At 35.8% G+C, this 21,778-nt stretch overlaps 1 protein-coding gene across 2 annotated transcripts in view; it reads right to left on the bottom strand.

Moving 5' to 3' along the window:
* Positions 1–21,778, bottom strand: part of MKLN1 (muskelin 1) — a 212,545-nt gene that overhangs the window by 63,073 nt on the left and 127,694 nt on the right. For both annotated transcript variants that reach the window (XM_042924831.1, XM_042924822.1), the window contains exons 7-9: positions 20,167–20,244; positions 18,054–18,119; positions 7,738–7,850 (exon numbers count right to left, since the gene is read on the bottom strand). In XM_042924831.1, the coding sequence (XP_042780765.1) occupies positions 7,738–7,850; positions 18,054–18,119; positions 20,167–20,244 (257 nt within the window). The remainder of the gene's footprint in view (positions 1–7,737; positions 7,851–18,053; positions 18,120–20,166; positions 20,245–21,778) is intronic.

Raw genomic sequence — 21,778 nt, 5'->3', positions numbered from 1 at the left:
TTCTCCCTCTCCCTCTGCCCCTACCCTGCTCTCTCTCAAAATAAATAAATAAACATTGAGTTTTTTTTTTTTTAAATAGAATCTTCCCACAAATAAAATGCCAGTCCTAGATATGTATACAGGTAGATTTTATCAAACACAAGAAATAATATTTCTATTTTTAATATTAATTTTAATATTTAAAATATTCATAATTATTTTATGAGGATAAGAGAACACTAAAACCAATTAACAATAATACTACAAAGGAGAAAGAGGAAAAATAATTTACAGGCAACACCAACCAGTGTAACTCATGAACAGACACAAAACTAATCTTTAACAAAATATTATCAAATAAAATGCAGCAATATATTAAAAGGATATTCCTTAACTAACAGGGGTTTATTTCAGGAATGCAAAGTTAATTTTACATTTGAAAACTGATCAAGGTAATTCACCACATTAACAGAATTAAAGGGAAAAATATGATCTTATCTATATAGAAAAAGCATCTGATGAAATTCAACAGACATTTATGAGGAAACTCATAGAAAACTAGGAATAGAAAGAATGGCTTCAATCTGGTAAGAATGCATGAAATCCTAAATCTAATTCTTCACTTTTTAAATTTTTTTAGAAAGAGTGAGCGCTCAGGTGCATGCAAGAGAGAGACAGAGAGAGAGAGAGAGAGAGAGAGAGAGAGAGAGAGAGGGAGAGAATCTCAAGCAAGCTCCACACCCAGCACGGAGCCCAAGGCAGGGCTCAATCACATGACTGTGAGATCACCACCTGAGCTGAAATCAAGAGTTGGACACTCAACTGACTGAGCCACCCAGAAGCCCCTAATTTTTCACTTAACAGTGAAATAATGAACGTTGTCCTGCGAGAATCTGAAACAAGATAAGGATGTCTAGTCTCACTTCCTCTATTTAACACCATATGAGAAGTCCAAATCAGTGCAATAAGGCATTAAAAAAAAAAGGTTAGAAACAGAAAAAAAAGAGCAAAAAGGAAGAAAGAAAATTGTCTCTATTCATAGATGACAAACTGTTGAAACATCTTAAGAAATCAACAAAGAGAAATAATAAATGAATTTAGAAGTGTCATGATATAAAGGCAATACTAAAAAAAATAACTCTATATTAGCAGTAAGCAAAAAGATAAAAACAATTTTAAGTTCCATTTACAATAGCATGAAAAAACAAAATACACTGGGATCAATCTAATAAAAATATTCAAGACCTCTAACCTAAAAACTCCAAGAGTGCTGACAAATAATGAAGACTGAAATAAATGGAGATTTAACTATGTTCAAGGATTAGAAGATCTAATATTATTAAGACATCAATTCTCAGCAAACTGATTTAGACATTGCATTCTCAATCATAATCCCAACAGTTTTAGAAATTGACAATATTATTCTAAAATTTATATGAAATGTAAAAGACCTAGAAGAATCAAAATAATTTCTTTTTTTAAAGTTTATTTATTTCTTTTGGAGGGGGGAGGGGCAGAGTGAGAGGGGGAAGAGAGAATCCCAAGCAGGTCCACACTGTCAGTGTAGAACCCAACACCAGGCTTGATCTCATGAACCAGTGAGATCACGACCTGAGCAGAAATCAAGAGTCAGATGCTTAACTGACTGAGCCACCCAGGAACTCCTCAAAACAATTTTTGTTTATTTATTTATTATTTTTAATTATTATTGTTTTTTAATGTTAATTTATTTTTGAGAGAGAGAGAGACAGTATGAGCAGGAGATGGGAAGAGAGAGAGAAGGAGACGCAGAATCTGAAGCAGGCTCCAGGCTCTGAACTGTCAGCACAGAGCCTGATGTGGGACTCAAACTAATGAACCATGAGATCATGACCTGAGCCGAAGTCGGATGCTTAACCAACTGAGCCACCCAGGTGCCCCACAAAATAATTTTTAAAAAGAAGGATAAAGAGGTCTTGTATTACCTGACCTCAAGAAGTGTCATAATGGTATATGAGCAGACCAAAAGATAACGGAGCAGGCTAGAGTATTCAAAAAGAGACATATACTTATATGATCTATTGATTTTTGACAAACACGCCAAAGCAATTCAATGGGGAAAGAAGATAGGCAGCAACCAGAACTTTCATACATTTCTGGCAGAAATATAAAATGGTATAATCACTTTGGATAAAGCTTTAGTAGTTTCATCAATAGATGCTAAAGGTGAAAGTTTGATGAGTAATAGGGTATTTTCATAATCTCAAGATGTCTCCTCACAAATGACATATTAATTATAGAGGGGGAAAAATCTGGAGGGCACTCTCCTTAAACAAGTGATCAAAGGTACCAGACAAGCTGACACAATGCACCTCCTGACAGGATATACTAAGGGCTACCCAATGTCATCCACATGGTATTCCTGCTAAAAATGCTCAACCTAAATCCAATCCCAAGGAAAGAAGAGACAAAGCAACGGAGTGACAGTCTACAAAATAATTACTATGTGTTCTTCAAAAATGTCAAGGTCTAGAAAGATAAGGAAAGGTTGAGGAACCATTCCAGACTAAAGGAGACTAAAGAAACATGACACTGAAATGAATGCATGATCATGAACTGAGTCTTGGTCAGGGATGGGGGTTGGGAGTGACAGTGGGACACATATAAAGGACATTACTGAGGTATTACATGATTAGTGTCTATATCTAAAAAGGGTCTGTGGATTAAATTAAAGCAGCAGTTCTCAGTGCATTCTGGGGTTTCCAAGATACTTCAGGGAGTCCACACAGTTTCCTTTTGTTTGTTTGTTTGTTTGTTTAATACCACCACTAAGGGTAAGAATTTTGTCCTTTCACTCTTATTATCTTTTGAGTGTCCATGAAACTTTCCAGAGGCTACACAACTTCTGATATAACCACAGATTGGATACAGAAGCAGATAGGAATCCAGCTGCCTTCTGTTAAGATGAACATTAAAGAGATTTAGAAAACTATAAAACAGGGGCACCTGGGTGGCTTAGTCAGTTAAGCATCTGATGCTTGATTTCGGCCCTCATGGTTTGTGGCTTTGAGCCCTGCGCTGGGCTCCACGCTGCAGTGCAGAGCCTGCTTGGGATTTTCTCTCTCTCCCTATCTTTCTGCCCCTCCTCTGCTCTCTCTCGAAATAAATAAACTTAAAAAGAAACAAACAAACAAACAAACAAACCCATACTTAAAAAAAAAAGAAAACCGTAAAACAGTGCTACCTGACACACGGTGGTTATTTCAAGGAAATGTACCTTATGTGACTGAGTTACAAGCTGACCTAGTTGCTTTCTCCATGGAACACTATATTTACTTGAAAGAAAATTAACAATCCAAATATGGTTATCCAGACATTATGGTTATGACAGGCATTTTCTGAAAAATGAAGTATGTCATTTTGAAGGAAAACAAACAAAATTTGTATCCAATGATAAAAGCAAATTTTATTAAAATTTTTAAAAATACATATTAATTTTAAAAATTATTAAAAATTAATTTTAATGACTTTTATTATTAAAAACATTTTAAATAGGCTTCATGCCCAGCACAGAGCCAACATGGGGCTTGAACTCATGATCCTGAGATGAAGACTTGAGCTGAAATCAAGAGTTGGATACACTTAATCGACTGAGCTACCCAAGGGCCCCATTAAAAGCAAATTTAAGGAAAGAGTGTCCAATGGAAAAAAGACAGTCTCTTTAGCAAATGGTGCTGGGAGAACTGGACAGCAACATGCAGAAGAATGAAACTAGACCACTTTCTTACACCATACACAAAAATAAACTCAAAATGGATGAAAGACCTCAATGTGAGACAGGAAGCCATCAAAACCCTGGAGGAGAAAGCAGGCAACAACCTCGATCTCAGCTGCAGCAATTTCTTGCTCAACACATCTCCAAAGGCAAGGGAATTAAAAACAAAAATGAACTATTGGTACCTCCTGAAGATAAAAAGCTTCTGCACTGCAAAGGAAACAATCAACAAAACTAAAAGGCAGCCGACGGAATGGGAAAAGATATTCGCAAATGACATATCGGATAAAGGGTTGGTATCCAAAATCTATAAAGAATTTAACAAACTCAACACCCGAAAAACAAATAATCCAGTGAAGAAATGGCCAGAAGACACGAATAGACACTTTTCCAAAGAAGACATCCAGATGGCCAACAGACACATGAAAAGACGCTCAATGTCACTCATCATCAGGGAAATACAAATCAAAACCACACTGAGATACCACCTCACATCAGTCAGAGTGGCTAAAATTAACAACTTAGGAAACAACAGAAGCTGGCAAGGATGTGGAGAAAAGGGAACCCTCCTGCACTGTCAGTGGGAATGCAAGCTGCTGCAGCCACTCTGGAAAACAGTATGGAGGTTTCTCAAAAAATTAAAAATAGAACTACCCTACAACCCAACAATAGCACTACTAGGAATTTATCCAAAGGATACAGGAATGCTGATGCATAGGGGCACGTGTACCCCAATGTTTATAACAGCACTTTCAACAATAGCCAAAGTATGGAAAGAGGCCAAATGCCCATCAACTAATGAATGGATAAAGAAGATGTGGTTTATATATACAATGGAATACTACTTGGCAATGAGAAGGATGAAATCCTGCCATTTGCAGCAACGTGGATGGAGCTGGAAGGTATTATGTTGAGTGAAGTCAGTCAGAGAAAAACAGGTATCATATGTTTTCACTTATATGTGGATCCTGAGAAACTTAAGAGAAGACCATGGAGGAAGGGAAGGGAAGGGGAAAAAAATAGTTACAAACAGAGAGGGAAGGAGGCAAACCATAAGAGACTCTTAAATACAGAGAATAAGCTGAAGGTTGATGAGGGCGTGGGGGAGAGGGGAAAGTGGGTGATGGGCACTGAGGAGGGCACTTGCTGGGATGAGCACTAGGTGCTGTATGTAAGCGACGAACCATGGGAATCTACCGCCCTCTGTAAAGAGCACACTTTACACACTGTATGTTAGACAATTTGACAATAAATTTTATTTAAAAAAGTAAAGCAAATTTAAAATTTTTAAATTTGTTTTTAAGCAAAATTAGAATTTTTTAAAACTTTTATCTGCCACTGTGATCTTGACTTCTATCTACCACTTGTGATACTTAAAAGAGTTTTCTAATGAAATTGATAGGGATGTTAACAAAGATGGGGGATTTTGGGTATTGTATAATAAAATGTCAACATTTGGAAGATATGCAGAACTCAGGAAACTAGTAATTTTCAAGTGGTTGATACATGGGTAAAAAAAAACATGCACGGGTAAAAGATCCACTCAAAGAGCAGATAGAACAATGGATTTTAATGTAACAGAAAATGTTAGCTAATATGGTTTGAGTCTATAATGCAATCAATCACTTTTAAGAAACAACCACTTGTCAATTTGGGATATGAGATCAGATCAAAAAAGACCATGTGTAAGTATCTGAAAAGGCTATTAAAATACTATTCTCCTTTCCAGAAACATATCTATGTGAGGTCCAATATTCTTCATATATTTCACAGAAAACAACATGTCACAAGAGATCAAACAGAGAAGCAGATAGGAGAATCTAGCTGTCTTCCACAAAGCCTGACATTAAAGAAACTTTAGAAATGCAAAACTAAAGAAAAATATATTTTTTTAAACTTTTATAAAAACTTACTTGCATATCTAAATGAACATTTAAAATAATTATTCTAGGAGGTGAACCATTCTATTATCTTTCAATCTCCTAAATGCGTTATTAGATACATATTTAAGTAAATTAAAATGAATTAAATTAATACTGCTTCTTTACTGTACATCATACTTTTAAACCACATGTCTCGTGGTATCATCAAACAATAACTTGTACCCACTGGTACAGAAAATAAAATTAGATATATGAAATACTAACTGTTTAATTTTGGAAGAAATGAATATGAATATTTATGCTACAGCCATATACCATTACTATTTACTTCACAGAAAGATCAACAAAAGGTTTTTCAGCATCTATATGAAGAAAATAATAAACTATAATAAATCTGAACTCCAGTAATGGGTCATCGCTTATCTCTACTGACTTCAAAATAACAGAAACAAAGTATTCTCATCAAAATAAATTCTATATTTTCCCAGTATTAGTTTTAAATATTTATTAATTGCATTCCAAATATTGTTTATAACATATATAAATAATATAAAAGTAATACTCATGCCCAGCTTCAAAAGTAGAACATTAATATGACCTTTAAGGCTCCCTGTGAACTAACCCATCTTTTGCCAAAAGAGCCACTCTCCTGATTTTGCATTTATCTTCCCTTGCTTTTCTCCAGCATTAACTTTTCATCTATTGGAGGCAAAAGTTTAAGAAAGAAACCATAATGTTGGAATTAGTGCCAAAAGGAGTAGAGAGGAAGACATGTGAAATGTGATAGTGGGTGCTAGAACTCTTGGAACTTAGGCACCAATTAGGCATATTCAATGATGAAGAAGGAGGATTTCAGGATGAACCCTAGACTTACTACTGCAAGAATAATTACAGATGCAATCAACTTGGATTTAAAATAGTTTAAGAAAAATAAATTAGGAACTTTTTTAGATCACTCTTTATTTTTGTTGAAGATAGAAATAATGACTTCAGAAAATAGTACTTTAATACTGAAAGACAAAGGCCATTTTTATATATTTTTATGGGAAAACAAACAGAAATCAGAATTTTAAGATAGCTTTGAAAAGATAAAAACTACTCAAATTAATCAATGAACACCCCAAGTAAGCAGGAATCCAATTTCCTAGAATTAAAGGCATAGCACCAGATCATTCTAAAATGGCCATCCTGGATTAATAGGAGTGGATTTTGAATTAGGTCTTTTCCCCTCACTTTTCATTTTCAGCTCCTACCATTTTGTTAAGTTTATTTGTCACCTCGTAATCTGAAACAGCTTAGATGGGAAGATACGATAAAAAATTCTAGGGGCGCCTGGGTGGCTCAGTTGGTTGAGCATCGGACTTTGGCTCGGGTCATGATCTCACAGCTCGTGGGTTTGAGCCCTGTGTCAGGCTCTGTGCTGACAGCATGGGGCCTGGAGCCTGCTTCCGATTCGGTGTCTCCCTCTCTCCCTTCCCCTCCCCCTCTTGTACTCGGTCTCTCTCTCTCAAAAATAAATATTTTAAAGATTTCTATAAAGATTTGGAAAAAATAAATGAATTAACATTTGCTTTATACTAGTGTATAATTATGCACTTCTTTAATCCAAAGCTGTAAATCCAAGCCATCGTATTCACTAAGAAAATGCTTTATGTATATATGTATCAACACACATATGAATACAATTTTAGTTAAGAATAAAATATACATCATTTGTGAAAACTGATATATATAGTCAAATAATAAAGGGCCAAAATAGTGAAAATGCAAGGACATTAAAAGCATATTTTCCCAGAGGAAATTAAAATAAGACGAACGCTCAAAGTAAGAGTAGAGGTGACAGAGACATGAGAAAAAAGATCAATACGCAGTTACATTTCCAGGCTAACATAGTTAAAAACTATATTACATTCAATACTCATTTCTATTTATCCCTATGAAATAGATTTGTTCATGTACCAGTAGTTGGAAGAACCAGGTATAGAAGTTCACCGGTTCACCACGAATTCTTCTGCTACTACTGTGGACAGACATGAGAAAGGACTACAAATCATCTGGAAAAGGAAGTGTACACCCACACCCCTATCATAATACAGATGGATGAAAAGTCTGAGAACTTGCCTCTTTCTCAGTGTCTCTAGAGATACATGTCCACTGGTTCTCCTTCACACTGTACGCCCAGAAGTCAGCAAGATCTTGAGTTCCATCCCAGCCACCAAACAAATAAACGGTCTCTATGAAAATTAGAAAAATATGTATAAAAAAACTTAACGATAAAATTTAAGTAAAGGCACCCAGATCTAGCCATTGTTTCTAAGATCATTTAAGGCATATCTAAATAAACTTAAAAATGAAATTTGTAAATGGATGGCATTCCAAAATATACCCTAGACTAGTATCTCCTAAACATGGGTATATGGAAAGGCTGCTGTAGGACCACCATTTCGAGAGACTTATAAAAGTACAAATAACTAAGAGACATCCTCAAGATTCTGATTTCATAGGTCTTCAGTCGGTAAGAAGAGTCTGCATTTTTTAAAGTTTCCAGGGTGAATCTGATGTGCAGCCAGTTTAGGACTCTCTGTGTTAGGCTGTGGAAAGTTCACATTTGGCAGTTTCTTAGCAATGCAGCTTCACATCGTTTAAAAAAAAAAAAGGAACCCTAAGGGAAAAGATGGCCTAAAATACAACATAAAGACATCTCGCGACTTCTGGAAAAAAACAAACAAACAACCCTTCACATTAAAACTATTTCCCTCTATCGCAATATCAAAAACAATGGTTAAAACTAGCTGTGAGTTAGACACCTGAAGAATAAGGTGATGTACAGCCTTGGCATTCCCATGGAAAATGGGGAAATTTCTTCCAAATATACAATGGTAGGGGTAACTCCTCAGAAATCAACCTTTAAGTCATTCTAGGTATCTTGAGAATTTGGTTTCTTTTAACTCTGAAATGTCTATTATACCCATGGACTGCTGCACTGCAACAAAATAGATTTCTTGCCCAGTGGGTAGTGAAAATCTTTACACATAACACCATGTCCCATCCACATCCTTCTTTATAATAGTGCCTTTCTTTTCTTCAAATATAACCCCCTTTTAAATGACTCTGTCTGCTTGTTACACAAGTCCCACCAATTTATTTATTTATTTTTTTTAAGTTATGGCATTTCTTTCCTTTTTTTTAAGTAAACTCTATGCCAACGTGGGGCTCAAAGTCACCACCCCAAGGTCAAGAGTCACATGCTCTACCAACTGAGCCAGCCAGGTACCCCCCTTTTTTAAAAAGTTAAATAAGACATACAGGAACACTATAAAACCACCTACTACCTAACTGACACGCCCTAGGCCTACATATGTGGAGGCTGGCATCTAAGTTATGTCCTACCATGAAGGGTTACAATTCAAAGTGCACTTCGAAATACTGTGACACCATTAAGAAAATTCTTGCCACTCACAGAGCTAGACTTTTGTCTAAGAAATTTTTATCATATTTTCATATAATTTCAAACCCTAAGTGAATTTTCTAAGTGAAATGCCCCATTCTATGCCCCAAGAAGCTAGGGAAATCAAAACAATGCTTCTGGGTAGGAACATACCATTGGGACAGGACCGAGTTCTAGTGCTAACTGGGTAGTCAAATCAAGTACAGGCCACATAATCTCCCTGGGTCTTAGTTTTTTCACTTACAAAACTCTCAGTGTTGTGGTATAGTTCTTCAGATGTAAGCTACACAAAAACATTCTGAAGGCTATCAAGAACAGCACTTTTACCTCTAAGACATGCACAAAAATAAAAAATCCTCTGTGGTTACTAAGTACCACAGATGCAATAAAAACAGCATTATTGTATCTGATTTCATGTCTAACTCAGTACCTAGAACACTCTGGCTCTGTACAAATGTGAAATAATGGCAATTATTTTAAACCGTTAAAAAATAATATCTCAGAACTATACAACAATCCATTTTCATTAGTTAAGTAACATTCTGTTTCCCAAATGACATGCGGTGATGCCCAGATACTTCAAGTTTTACAGGAATAAAAAAATTAAAGAATTTTCATCTGCCTTAAAAATTATTTGCCAAGGCTTCACTGTAAATGCAATTAACCCTGATAAATTCTGAGGCCAGGAGAGGGAGGCGATACATAACTAAAATAGCAATAGCAATTGACCTTTTGTTTTATAGTGTTTCTGGGTACCCTTTGGATAAGGTTACCCTGGTTCATTAACTTTAATAACCCTTCCTCTTGGGCTCTGGGTTCTCAATGTTCTTTCTGAAAAGCAGGTCTCTTTGTACGCATAAATTCTCACAGCAAAGAAAACCCACATTTCCACAACAGCCTCATTGATAGCTGAGCAAAATAAAATCTGGCAGAGAGCAAGCATCCCAATGGAATTAATCCAAGATGTCATTCTTGTCTGTGAAAGCTTTGTAGACCCAGTTGAAGTTTAATAGTAAAATTGAATGAGTCGGATGGAAGCAGGACCTTTTGACATACCTGAATGAAATGCATGACAAATTTTTAATTAAATCATCTCATCATTTAAATCATTCAGAGATGAAATATTATCTAGAAATAAACACGAGCAAAAGTATTAATTAATGAGTAAAGGGTATCAAAAACTTTTAAAGATTATAGAAATCACTGGAGAGAACTGTAGGGAGAAGGAAACAGAAAAAACATTATTCGCAACAGGGTCCAGTCTCATGCTTATAGGTTATGTAACAATTCACGTACATCCCTGGGCAGTACAGTCCTCCTCAAGCAGCAGCTCTTTCTCTATATTTTTTTCTTAAAGGAGCACAGGCTATTGTGGCTATCCATTTCTCCCAGCACGCAGAGGATCTTGCTTGGGATCCTGTCTCCCTCTCTCTCTCTGCCCCTCCCCCTGCTCACACTAGCACGTGCTCTCTCTCAAATAAACATTAAAAAAAAAAAAAAAAAAAGAAAGAAAGAAAGAATATAAAACAGGCACATAAGTCACCATAACGCAGGGCAGCCTAAGTGCCATAAGAAAGGTAAAAAGCACCATGGGGAGTTCAAAAGAGGGAAGAGAGTATACCTGGTGGAAGGGACTCAGGAAAGGTTTCATGGTGGCAGTGGCATGTGACCTATCCATCAGAAGATGGCTTTGGTGGCAGAATGGGAAACGGAGAGGAGGACTTTTCAAGCAGAGTAAAAAGTATAACAAAGGTACAGAGACAGAAAAACACATGAGAAGTATCTTAAAGCACATGGATTCTAAAGTCAGGCAGATCTGAGATAGAATTAAAGCTCTACCACCGTCGGTCTCCTTACATCCAAAACAGCACACAGCACCTAGTTTATAAAGCTACTGTGAGAATTAAATTAAATAATGCATGCAAAGTGGTTAACACTGTGTGATGAATAAACGCACTGTTCGATTTAAAAGAACACAAAAGGTTAAAAAGACAGGTAGTGGCCAGATCGTGGAAGGGGTTAAATAACAACATAAAGGCTCCGAACTCAACTCCACAGACCATACAGTAGCTTCAGAAGATCCTAAGCAGACACGCAACTAGGCCAACTCTGAACGTGAAGCATGATAGGACTTGATCAAGAAGGAGAAGCCGGCAAAAGAGAGGGATTGGAAGTAAAGTGACCAATAACGGCCTAAGTTCCAGATGTCAAACCAATTTCATTCTAAGAGACTGAATCAATGATCAATCAATCAATCTGTCGTTACTGAGGCCACAAAAACTAAAATTCAACCACATTCTTAAGCACAAATCTTTTTGGCACCAGTACTAAATAAACCCTATAGTTAGTTACTACTAGCAGTACTCGTATACACATCTTATTTACACTAAAAATAAGGTAGAAATGTTAACACATCAGTGTCTTAACACCATTCTGCACAAAGAGGTAGGCTTTTTATCTTATGGGCCCGACTGCAGTACCTATCCTCCTACTAATTCTTCTGGGTAAACCTGACTTTACTGTCTGAAAAATCCTCCACAAGATGGCACACTATTTTCGTAATTAGATCCATGTTTCCACTTTGAAACTGTATGGAATACACATACACTCACACAGCACGGGCCCAACCTTAAGTAAAATTTATGTGCCAAAAAGGAGAAGGTAGGAGAAGAGCTAACAAGATAGTAAAGGAAGTTACTTTAATTCTTAGTTCAATTAATAATATAGACAATGAGAAAAACAAATGAAATTAAAAAAAAGCTTTAAGAAACACAAATTTATAGTCAAGATAAAAATGAAACCTTGTCAGGGGATTTAATTCAAGAGTTTAATCCTTCTGAAAATGCAGTTAGTAAGACCTTAAATTAACTTGAAAATTTTGAAGAGAGGAATACATGAGAAGGGGAAAGCTGTTTTACATATTCTTCAACCTTGTCTTCTTTAGCCGTTCCCTTGAACTCTCATGACCCAACAAATTATCAACTGGATTTATCTGCCTCCCTTTTTAAATAGAACCATATTCTTACTATAGCTATAATTACAAAACTATCTTGAGACTGATCCTTTGGTTAAATTCAACATACACTTTCCCTGCTAAAAGGCTGTATTTTCAGTATATATATTTGAATATATTTTGTATCCTTAATTAAGGCTGGATTTCCAGGGTGTCTGGGTGGCTCAGTCAGTTGAGCATCCAACTTCAGCTTAGGTCATGATCTCATGGTCCAGTCCATGGGTTCGAGCCCCGTATCAGGCTCCGTGCTAACAGCTCAAAGCCTGGAGCCTGCTTCAGATTCCGTGTCTCCCTCTCTCTCTCTCTGCCCCTCCCCTGCTCATACTCTGGCTCTGTCTCTCTCTCTCTCTCTCTCTCAAAAATAAATAAACATTAAAAAAAATTTTTTTTAAAGGCTGGATTTCCAGAATTCTTTTCTGGTAACTGTATAAAAGAAAAAACACTCATGACATAGCTAAAGAAATATAGCCAAATGAATGTATTTGTAATTCACAACTAAAACTCATATTCACCTATTTCCTTCAAAAGTTTCTTTAAGGAATTTAAGGAAAATCTATATACAGCATTGTGGAAAGAAAGAAAAGAAAAAAGAAAAAAGGAAGGGTGGAGGGAGGAAGAGAGAAAGAAAGACAAAGAGGGAGGGAGGGAGGGAGGGAGGGAGGGAAGGAAGAACAAACGAACTTTCATATAATTAGTACAGAATAGTCAAAGGTTCAGATTTCCACAAAAGGGCTCTACCAAGTGACAAGCAACACCCCTTTAATTTCTTTTGTAGATATCAAATACCAGGACTTTGCCTGAGTCTTACTACCTATCCTGAGAGAGGAAAAAAGGCACGGCACTGCAGGTTCTCAAAATTCAATGAGAGTTCCACAGCAAAGAACTGCCTGGTACAATGGATATTTAAATTTTCATCTGACTTCTTCAGAAGTCTTTCAGACTTCTACACTGAAACAGAACAGACATGCCATTTCTCTCTTTAAATTTGCGTTATTTTACCCAGAGCTGAAACATAATTCAGAGTTGAAGAACTGAAGTAGAGAGGTACCAGGTATAGGGATTATAGTCAATAAAACGGACATCCACATTCAAAATAGGACAAATAGGACAGTAGGACAAAATACCATATTTCTTCTCTACCACAGTAGAAATGATAGAATTCGCTTAGGATGGTAGAAAGCTCTGAAATTAACTAGTAAAATTTATGCCATCAAGTACTTTTCTAAATAATTACTCCATCCTTAGAGCTGTAGCAAAAGGAAAAAAAAAAAACAAACTATAAAGTGGAAAAAAAAAAAGAAAATTTAGGCACCATTATATTTTTAATATTTAAGAAAATGAGACACATGAAACACTGGGAAGCAATAATTGCTTTGAAATACAAGCCACTTTAAGGAAGTTGAAATGAACTTTATGAAGTTTTACTGTAGTGAAGGTGTTCTTAACTTTTTGAGTTAAGGTTCTTTTGATAATCTGGGGGCACCTGGGTGGCTCAGTTGGTCAAGCATCTGGTTCTTGATTTTGGCTCAGGTCATGATGCCGTGGCTCGTTAGATCAAGCCCTACGCCAGTCTCTCTACTGACAGAGAGGAGCCTGCTTGGAATTTCCTCTCCCTCTCTTTCTCTGAAAATAAATATATAAACTTAAAAAAAAAAAAAAGAGGCTTTTGATGATCTGAATTCATGGATTCTCTCAGAAAAATGTACATACAAACAAAATTTTGTATATATCTTCACCAGGTAAAGACCTCTTGCCCTGGAGATCTTTAAAATGCATACTTAAAACAGTGACTGGGTGTCTCTAAACTACATTTTACTACTTTGGCATCAACTTTATAAACGTAAAACTTCTAGGTTCTTTAAACTATTTGGGGAAAGTCATTCTTTACTACTAAACCTACTTAATCCTTATGAGCAAAATTCTTAAATTTTCTAAAAATCTTAGAAGTGTATTTATGATTTCCCTTCCTTTCTAAAACATCCATGACAATGTATATAAAAGATGAAACAAATTATACTGAAATAACATTGGTTAGTTAGAACGTGGGATTATGGGTAAGTTATTTTTTTTTTTTTCGTTAGGACTGCCTTTCAAGTTGTTTTAAATTATTTTTCAAAAGGTTTTAGTTGTTTTAAAATATTTCTACTGTAAGATTCTATCAAAAACACAAACAAAAAGAAAGGTCTCTAGACTTGCATAGAATTCTCTTGTCAGAACCAATCAGTTTATATTGTATATTACTATGTTGCACATAAAAATACATACTCTATAAATAATATATACATTATATATATTATTTAATTCTCCCAACAATTTATTATTCCTACTTTTATCATCATTACAACTCATTCACGTTCAAAGAAAAAGTCAGGATTCAAACCCAGGTATGTCCAACACATACACCCCTTTCTCACAAACTCAAACCTCAGCCTATACTTGGTTGCTATGTCAATAAGACTGGACTAGAAAAAGTTCTTTCAAAGATCTGCAATAAATATAATCTCTTTGAGGATGATTAAGGTCAACCTCATGGTAGCAGTTATAAGAGGGCTCTGGTACATATATTATGAAATAAAAAAGTATATGAAAACACTTTGGTAAATCATGCTATTAATAGTTTTATAACAGAAATACAAAGATTTCTAAAGAACAAACCCAAAAACATCACAGATTCTGATTTGTACCCAAATTAAATTCAGAAAGCACCAAATGTTGCCCTAAAGAATGCGAAGCTCTACATAACATTTAATTTTTCTACGTTGATCCTAAACTAATGATAACTACAGCTTTAAGGAAGCATAGTCTATGTTCAAGAATAAGCAGAATCACCAGAAAAGTTAAATATATTAGAATATAACAACATAAATTCACCTCAGAAAAATATTAGTCTGTTATAATAAATGATATTATAACACAATCTACTCATCAAGGATTACAGCAATGTCAGAGTATAGCTTCCAAGTAAATATTTTTCTTTCTACTTGAAGGAAAATGGATTTTAAAATTTTGATTCAATTCAATGAATAGTTAGTGTACATGTCCTCCAGACCAGGCTTTGTGGCCATAAAATTAACTAAGGCAAGAGATCTGCCATTCCCCTCTCAGTAAGACCACTAAGACTGGGGGACAGAGATGGGGAAACTGCATAGAGAGGCAGGGGATACATACCACACATTCAAGCAGCTCTAAAACGATACGGAAATCGTAGTAAAAATAATAGTATGAAAAATGTGCTGTGTAAATACACAGAGGGAAATGATTATTCTGCCCAGACCTGTCTACTGAACCTCAAACTAACATATCTAACTACGTATTTGACAGACCTACTTGGATGTCTAACTGGCATCTCAAACTTAACCTGCCTAAACCTGAGTTGCTGAACAATCTACCATATCAGTCCTCTTGTTTTACTCATCTAGGGAATGGCTACACTATTTTTCCAATTGCTCAAGTCACAACCTTCAGTCATCCTTCACTGCTTTCTCTCACACCTCACATCCAATCCATCAGCAAATAATGTCAACTGACACCTTCAAATACATCCAAAATTCCACCAATTCTCAACATTACTGTTACCACTTTGGCGTAAGCCAATGCTATTATCATTCTCCAGTAAGCCAACTGCTTCCTGAAAGGTCTCTCTGCTTCTGCCCTTAATCCAATTTGTCTTGTTAAAATGTAAAGTCAGTTCATCACACTTTTTTTTTTTAACGTTTATTTTTATTTTTGATAAGAGAGAGGGAGAACAAGCATGCGTGAAGTGGGGAGGGGCAGAGAAAAAGGTAGACAGAGGATCTGAAGCAGGATCTGCCCTGACAGCAAAGAGCCTGATGAGGGGCTCGAACTCACGAACCGTGACATCATGACCTGAGCCAAAGTTGGACGTTCAGCAGACTGAGCCACCCAGGTGCCCCATTTCATCACACTTCTTAAAGTCCAACAATGCCTTCCCATCTCACTGTGAATAAAGGTAAAGTGCCAACAAAGGCCTAAAAGACTGAACACAATCTGGCCCCTCATTACCTCTCTGACTTTATCACCTACTACTCTCTTCTTCATACACCCCAGATTGAGCAACAAATAATCTGGGAAAAATACAAGGAGAGGGGAGGGGTGGGCAACGGTTTACTTTGTAACACTATTATTTCAAATATGAATACCACTTAAGAATAAGTAATGAATTTTATTTGAAATTGTGACTACTTAGTTCAACAGTATTTACCATAGAATGTCAAAAATTAATATAAGTATTAACCCTTAAAAAATATGGTAATGCGGGGTGCCTGAGTGGCTCAGTCAGTTAAACGTCCGACTTTGGCTCAGGTCATGATCTCATGGTTCGTGGGTTCCAGCCCCACATTGGGCTCTGTGCTGACAGCTCACAGCCTGGAGCCTCTTCAGATTCTGTGTCTTCCTCTCTCTCTGCCCTTCCCCCACTCACACTCTGTCTCTGTCTTTCAAAAATAAATAAACATTTAAAAAAATATACATATATGTGTGTGTGTGTGTGTGTGTGTGTGTGTGTATCTATATATATATATAGATATACACATATATATATGTATATGTATATATATGTATATATATGTATATATATATGTGTATATCTATATATATATATAGATACACACACACACACACACACACACACACACACACACACACACACACACATATATACGTATATATATATGGTAACGGATCTTCGCAGTAAACTCCACAAAGACAGATAAAAATACTAAAAATCGTTTCAAGAGTATCCTGGGTCCCCATAAAGCCCATTCATAAACAGGACAGAGAATGGTGGCAGAAAAGAATATACATGTAAAAGTTATATCTGGTTCATTAACAAATAAGCATATGTATATTTATTGGATGCTCAGGTAGAAAAAAAGATACTTAAGATTCCACAGCTGAGTCAAACTTATACCTGTAGGAGGGAAGAGATTAGGATTAGGAAAACAAGTTCCTAAGCCTTGAAATGGACCTTTTTCAGAGACCCCAATAATACTCCTAAACCAGCTCACAGGTTACTATACAAATCTAGCAGTTAATTTTAAGAGAAATATTATCATTTCTCTTTTGTTACTTATAAAACATTTGTGAAAATACATTAATGCCTAGAAGATTATTACCTATGCTGTGATAACTTTTGTACTTAATTGTTTTATGACATGAATCAACAAATTATTCCTGAAGCACCATGAATCAGCTTAACACAATAACAGAACTGCAAAAGTAAAACTAATTTATTACGTGGATCGATATTGGCACTCCCTGAAGTAAAGTTTTCTAAAACCAAACAATAAAGTAAAATTACACTGACTTCTTGGTATTATTTGCTTTTCCAGATGGTAATTTGAAATCTACTATAATTTTAGCATTAACCTCTAAATACAATGGTACCTAAGCTGTCCTAGGCTGTAGAAACCTAGGGAAAATTTTCAGTACCAAGGTACAGAATAAAATTTAAAAGGCAGCGAAGAAGAATAACTAAAACAAATTATTTATAGGCTTGTGAACAATGTTAAGCAATTAGTGGGTCTACCAACACTTAAGCTACTTAACTTGATATTCTTTCTCTCAAAAAAGATCTTAATTCTCTTTTATTGCAATAATGCCCATATTATGGCATGAAAATATGAATGCACTGAGAAGCCAGAAGAAATACTCCAACAGTTTGCTATGAAAATCAAAAACATATACAATCATACACACGCACACACAAAGCTACAAAGGGCTACACGTTTCTTTTAGTTTATCTAATGTTCTCTGTGCAGCAGCCTCTCCTCTCTCATATGTCGCTACCTTGTCTATATTAAAGCTATGGCTAATGTCTATTTTCTTTGCAACTTGGTTATGGTCGATAACATTTAACCTCTGCAATCGATGGGAAAAAGTACATTCGTGCTTACCTGATACTTTTAAATGTGTAATTTTTAAATGAATTTGCTTTCCATTGCAAGTATTCCTCACCTGTTTGAACATCAATAACCATCTGATGGCCCCCTCTCATTCCTGGTCGGTTATCTTCTCCATCACCTGAAGAAGAAACAATATTTTATTTTAAAAGAATAACACAGAATAACTGTAAATCTAGACTGACTTCGTAAGTCTGTAACGAGTAGTGTAAATAACACATTTATTCATTCAACATTAAGAACCAGTAAAAAGACTCAAAAGAAGAGTGTAACTGTGTTTATAGTAATTACCTTGCTCCTTTGCCTGCTTTCTTTCAGGCTATTAATGCAACAGGAAACTATTTTCAATGTATTTATGACCAGTGCCATAAATCAGCAAGAACAGAGGATATTCCACAAAAGCATAAGACAATAAACTCTAAAGTACTGGAGTGACACAGTAAAGGTGGAAAGCAGTTACAGACTGAGATCTCAGGTCTCTATACCAGGCATACCTAACTTAGTATAATGAATTTCAAAGTTCATACAGCTAGCTACTGAAAACCAAGATGTTATCAAGTTTCATATTAATTTATATTACCGCATAGTTTACCAAATATTTTGAGTACTGACTGAGAAGTGTTAAGATTTACTTCCTTTTGATTCCTATTTCCATCACAGAGCTTAATGGGAAGTTTGAAATATAATCAAGGAAACTTTAAAACTTCTGTAGAACTACTGTTCAACTTGTATCAAATCTTACTTTATACCAAATCTTGTATTAATGAAGATATAACTTCATTTCAGTGGTTCAGTAGGGTTGTAGGATTCTAATGTCTTACTTAATGTAAACCAAAAAACCTAAGGTTTTCTTTATACCTCTCCTAATTGAAATACATTACTTTGGTTAATAATTTTCCCTGTATCAGCTTTCTCCTATGGAAAACAGGGACCATCCAAGATTTTACTAATTTCACAGGGGTACCATGAAAAAGACTGAAATGTCAGTTCTCATATGCAGAAAGAAAATGAGATGCGAAACAGAAACATTCCATTACTACTATGTTCAAGGACCATTTCTTCAGAAGTTCTCTGTAAACCTTCTTCTTTCCAATTTAGTTAAGATTTTGCAGCTCGTTATATTGAAGTTTGATCTTTTCTTCCTTCTTCCCCCCCAATCAGGATTGCCATTTTCAAGAATAGACTAAAACACTAACATTTGCATTTTATATATTTAATCCATTAGTTTTCCAATACACAACTAAAATCTGTCTGCTACGTGTTTCTCTGATGAAAATTACCTCAAAAATGACTGATAAAGGAGAAACAACGTCTGAATAATAGAAATTATGGAGGTTCATAAGCAATTTTTCCCAGTATATTAATGTTTAACACCATCAGGGGAGAGCTTTCTCACAATTAAAGAGAAGGGTTTAGCAATTTATGAAGTCTGTAGGAAAAAGTTAAATATCCATAGAACCGTCTTTCCTTAATGCAAGTAACTGCACTAACCAATTGCTACACTTTCCACTATGTTAACCATCTGGCAAAGCAGGGAGTCAAGAACAAGAAGTGACAAATATTTCCCCCTGTAGGACAAAATGGATTAATGAAAAGTACGTCCTGGATCAGATTTTGATAAAGTTTTGATAAATACCCTCTAGGGTCAACAGCTCAAAGACGGAAGCAAGAGTCCAAGGGTTTACGGCTCCAAAGTCACCGTGATGCTCAATATAAGTGCCTGTGAAGAGTTAACTGTACTAGTATTTATTTTTATTAGGGTTACTACACTAGTTTTCATTAATATACGCTTAAAATGTTCCATGGATTTACACTGGCAGGCCCCATTCCTACTTTTCTCATAAGCCCTGTTAGCTTCAGCGAGCAATTCTGCAGAATCGAAGGTTTATCAGGAACATGTCTAGCATTACAATACATATGCCCATAATTTTACGGTACCTCTATAAAGGCAGTTTATGAGGCTATTCTGTGTGAAAACCGCTCAGCCTTCTGTTTTAGTGGTGAAACAAAAAGATTCAAGAGAAAAATATAATAAACTAACTCATCTAGTTAAGTTACCTAGGTCTTGTTTTAAACACCTGCTTTTCCTTAGCAAAGCATTGGATAACTTGAGAAGAGTGAAGCTGAGACATGACAGCAAGACTCACAATCTAGAAAACAGGGCTTACCCTTGGTGCTTTTGGGAATGATTTGACTCCATCGTGGCTTATATTCTTGTTGACTGATATACTGATTGAATAAACCATCTGCAAATATCAAAGAATGAGAGAGAATTTTACATTAACCGGCTTACGCTTTTTATTATAGTGAAAAAAAAAAAAGCCTTCATTAAGGGAAATTACGAATATGTCATTAATACACTAAGAATAGCACACTTCCATAAAATGTGTCACTTCGGTTCTCACGTTATCTCAAATATAAATAGTACAGTACTAGTTGACACAACCATGTAAACAAACTCTTTTAGTGGCAGCTCATACTCAATTTACTGCTTTCCCTGTTTTGGTCGCTACTAAGAAAAGACTACAGAAGAAACTTTGCACGGCAACAACTCTGGTCCAGGCCCCTATAGCTTCAGGAAAAACAAAGTGAAAATTCATATTTAAAGTGAAAATTCCATTTTTACATCATTTTCTTTGAGTACAAAACTACAGAGGTAAAAGTACCAGTAATGGTAGGGCTACATATTTACCAAATACTTATGAAATGTTAAAATTCATTCTGTCTTAGTTAAGACAGACTAAATATGATTTAATTCTAAAATCAACTTTATAGGGGCACCTGGGTGGCTCAGTCGGTTAAGTGTCCGACTTCGACTCAGGTCATGATCTTGCAATTCGTGGGTTCGAGCCCTGTGTCGGGCTCTGTGCTGACAGCCAGAGCCTGGAGCCTGCTTTGGATCTGTGTCTTCCCCTCTCTCTGCCCTCCCCGCCATCACTCTGTCTCTCTCTCTCTCTCTAAAAAATAAACAAATATTAAAAAAAATTAAAACACTTTATGAACGAGGCATTATCATCTCCATTTTTACACATAGGGAGATGTGTGTTTACAGAAATGAAGGAACCTCACTAAAATCATGCAGCATTTAGTGGTGGACAGAGATTTATGTTTCACTGTTTTACTTCTGAATTTATTACTTCATCGATAAATTCTTAATCTACTTCTTAAGAGTTGTTACACTAGTTGCCATAGTGATTATGAAGACTGAACTACCCACATATATATCCATTTCATCCCAAATAATTATCAAAACCTAATCCCATGCCCATCAACAAAGATTAGTTTAGGAATGGTGTGGAACTCAATTCTGGCTAATGTGTCCAATGTTCCCTTTGCTTCTAAACAGACATACCGAGAAGAAAAATCTACTTCTATTCCTCTGGAAATTTTCCTGTCTGTATGCAATATACATAACTGCTACAGCCAATCTGTGGAGGCAGGAGAATGAAGTCAATTCTCTAATGATGACAATGCAGAGAGAGAAAAAGAAACTGCATCACTGAATTGACTAACAATGAAATCTACCTCTGGACTTCTTGTTATGTCATATAATAACATTTTCTTACCTTTTTAAAAATATGTTTGTTTACTTATTTTTGAGAGACAGAGAGAGAGCACGAGCAAGAGCGAGAGTGTGCACAAGCTGGGGAGGGGCAGAGAGAGAGAAAAAAAACAGAGAATCCCAAGCAGGCTCTGCACTGTCAGCCCAGAGCCCAATATGGGGCTTGAACCCACAGACCTTAAGATTATGACCTGAGCTGAAATCAAGAGTTGCTTAAC

This window comes from Panthera leo, chromosome A2 (genome assembly GCF_018350215.1).
Source record: "Panthera leo isolate Ple1 chromosome A2, P.leo_Ple1_pat1.1, whole genome shotgun sequence".
Taxonomy (NCBI): Eukaryota; Metazoa; Chordata; class Mammalia; order Carnivora; family Felidae; genus Panthera; species Panthera leo.
Note: the sequence above shows the minus strand (reverse complement) of the source record. Positions and strands in the feature narration are given on the sequence as shown.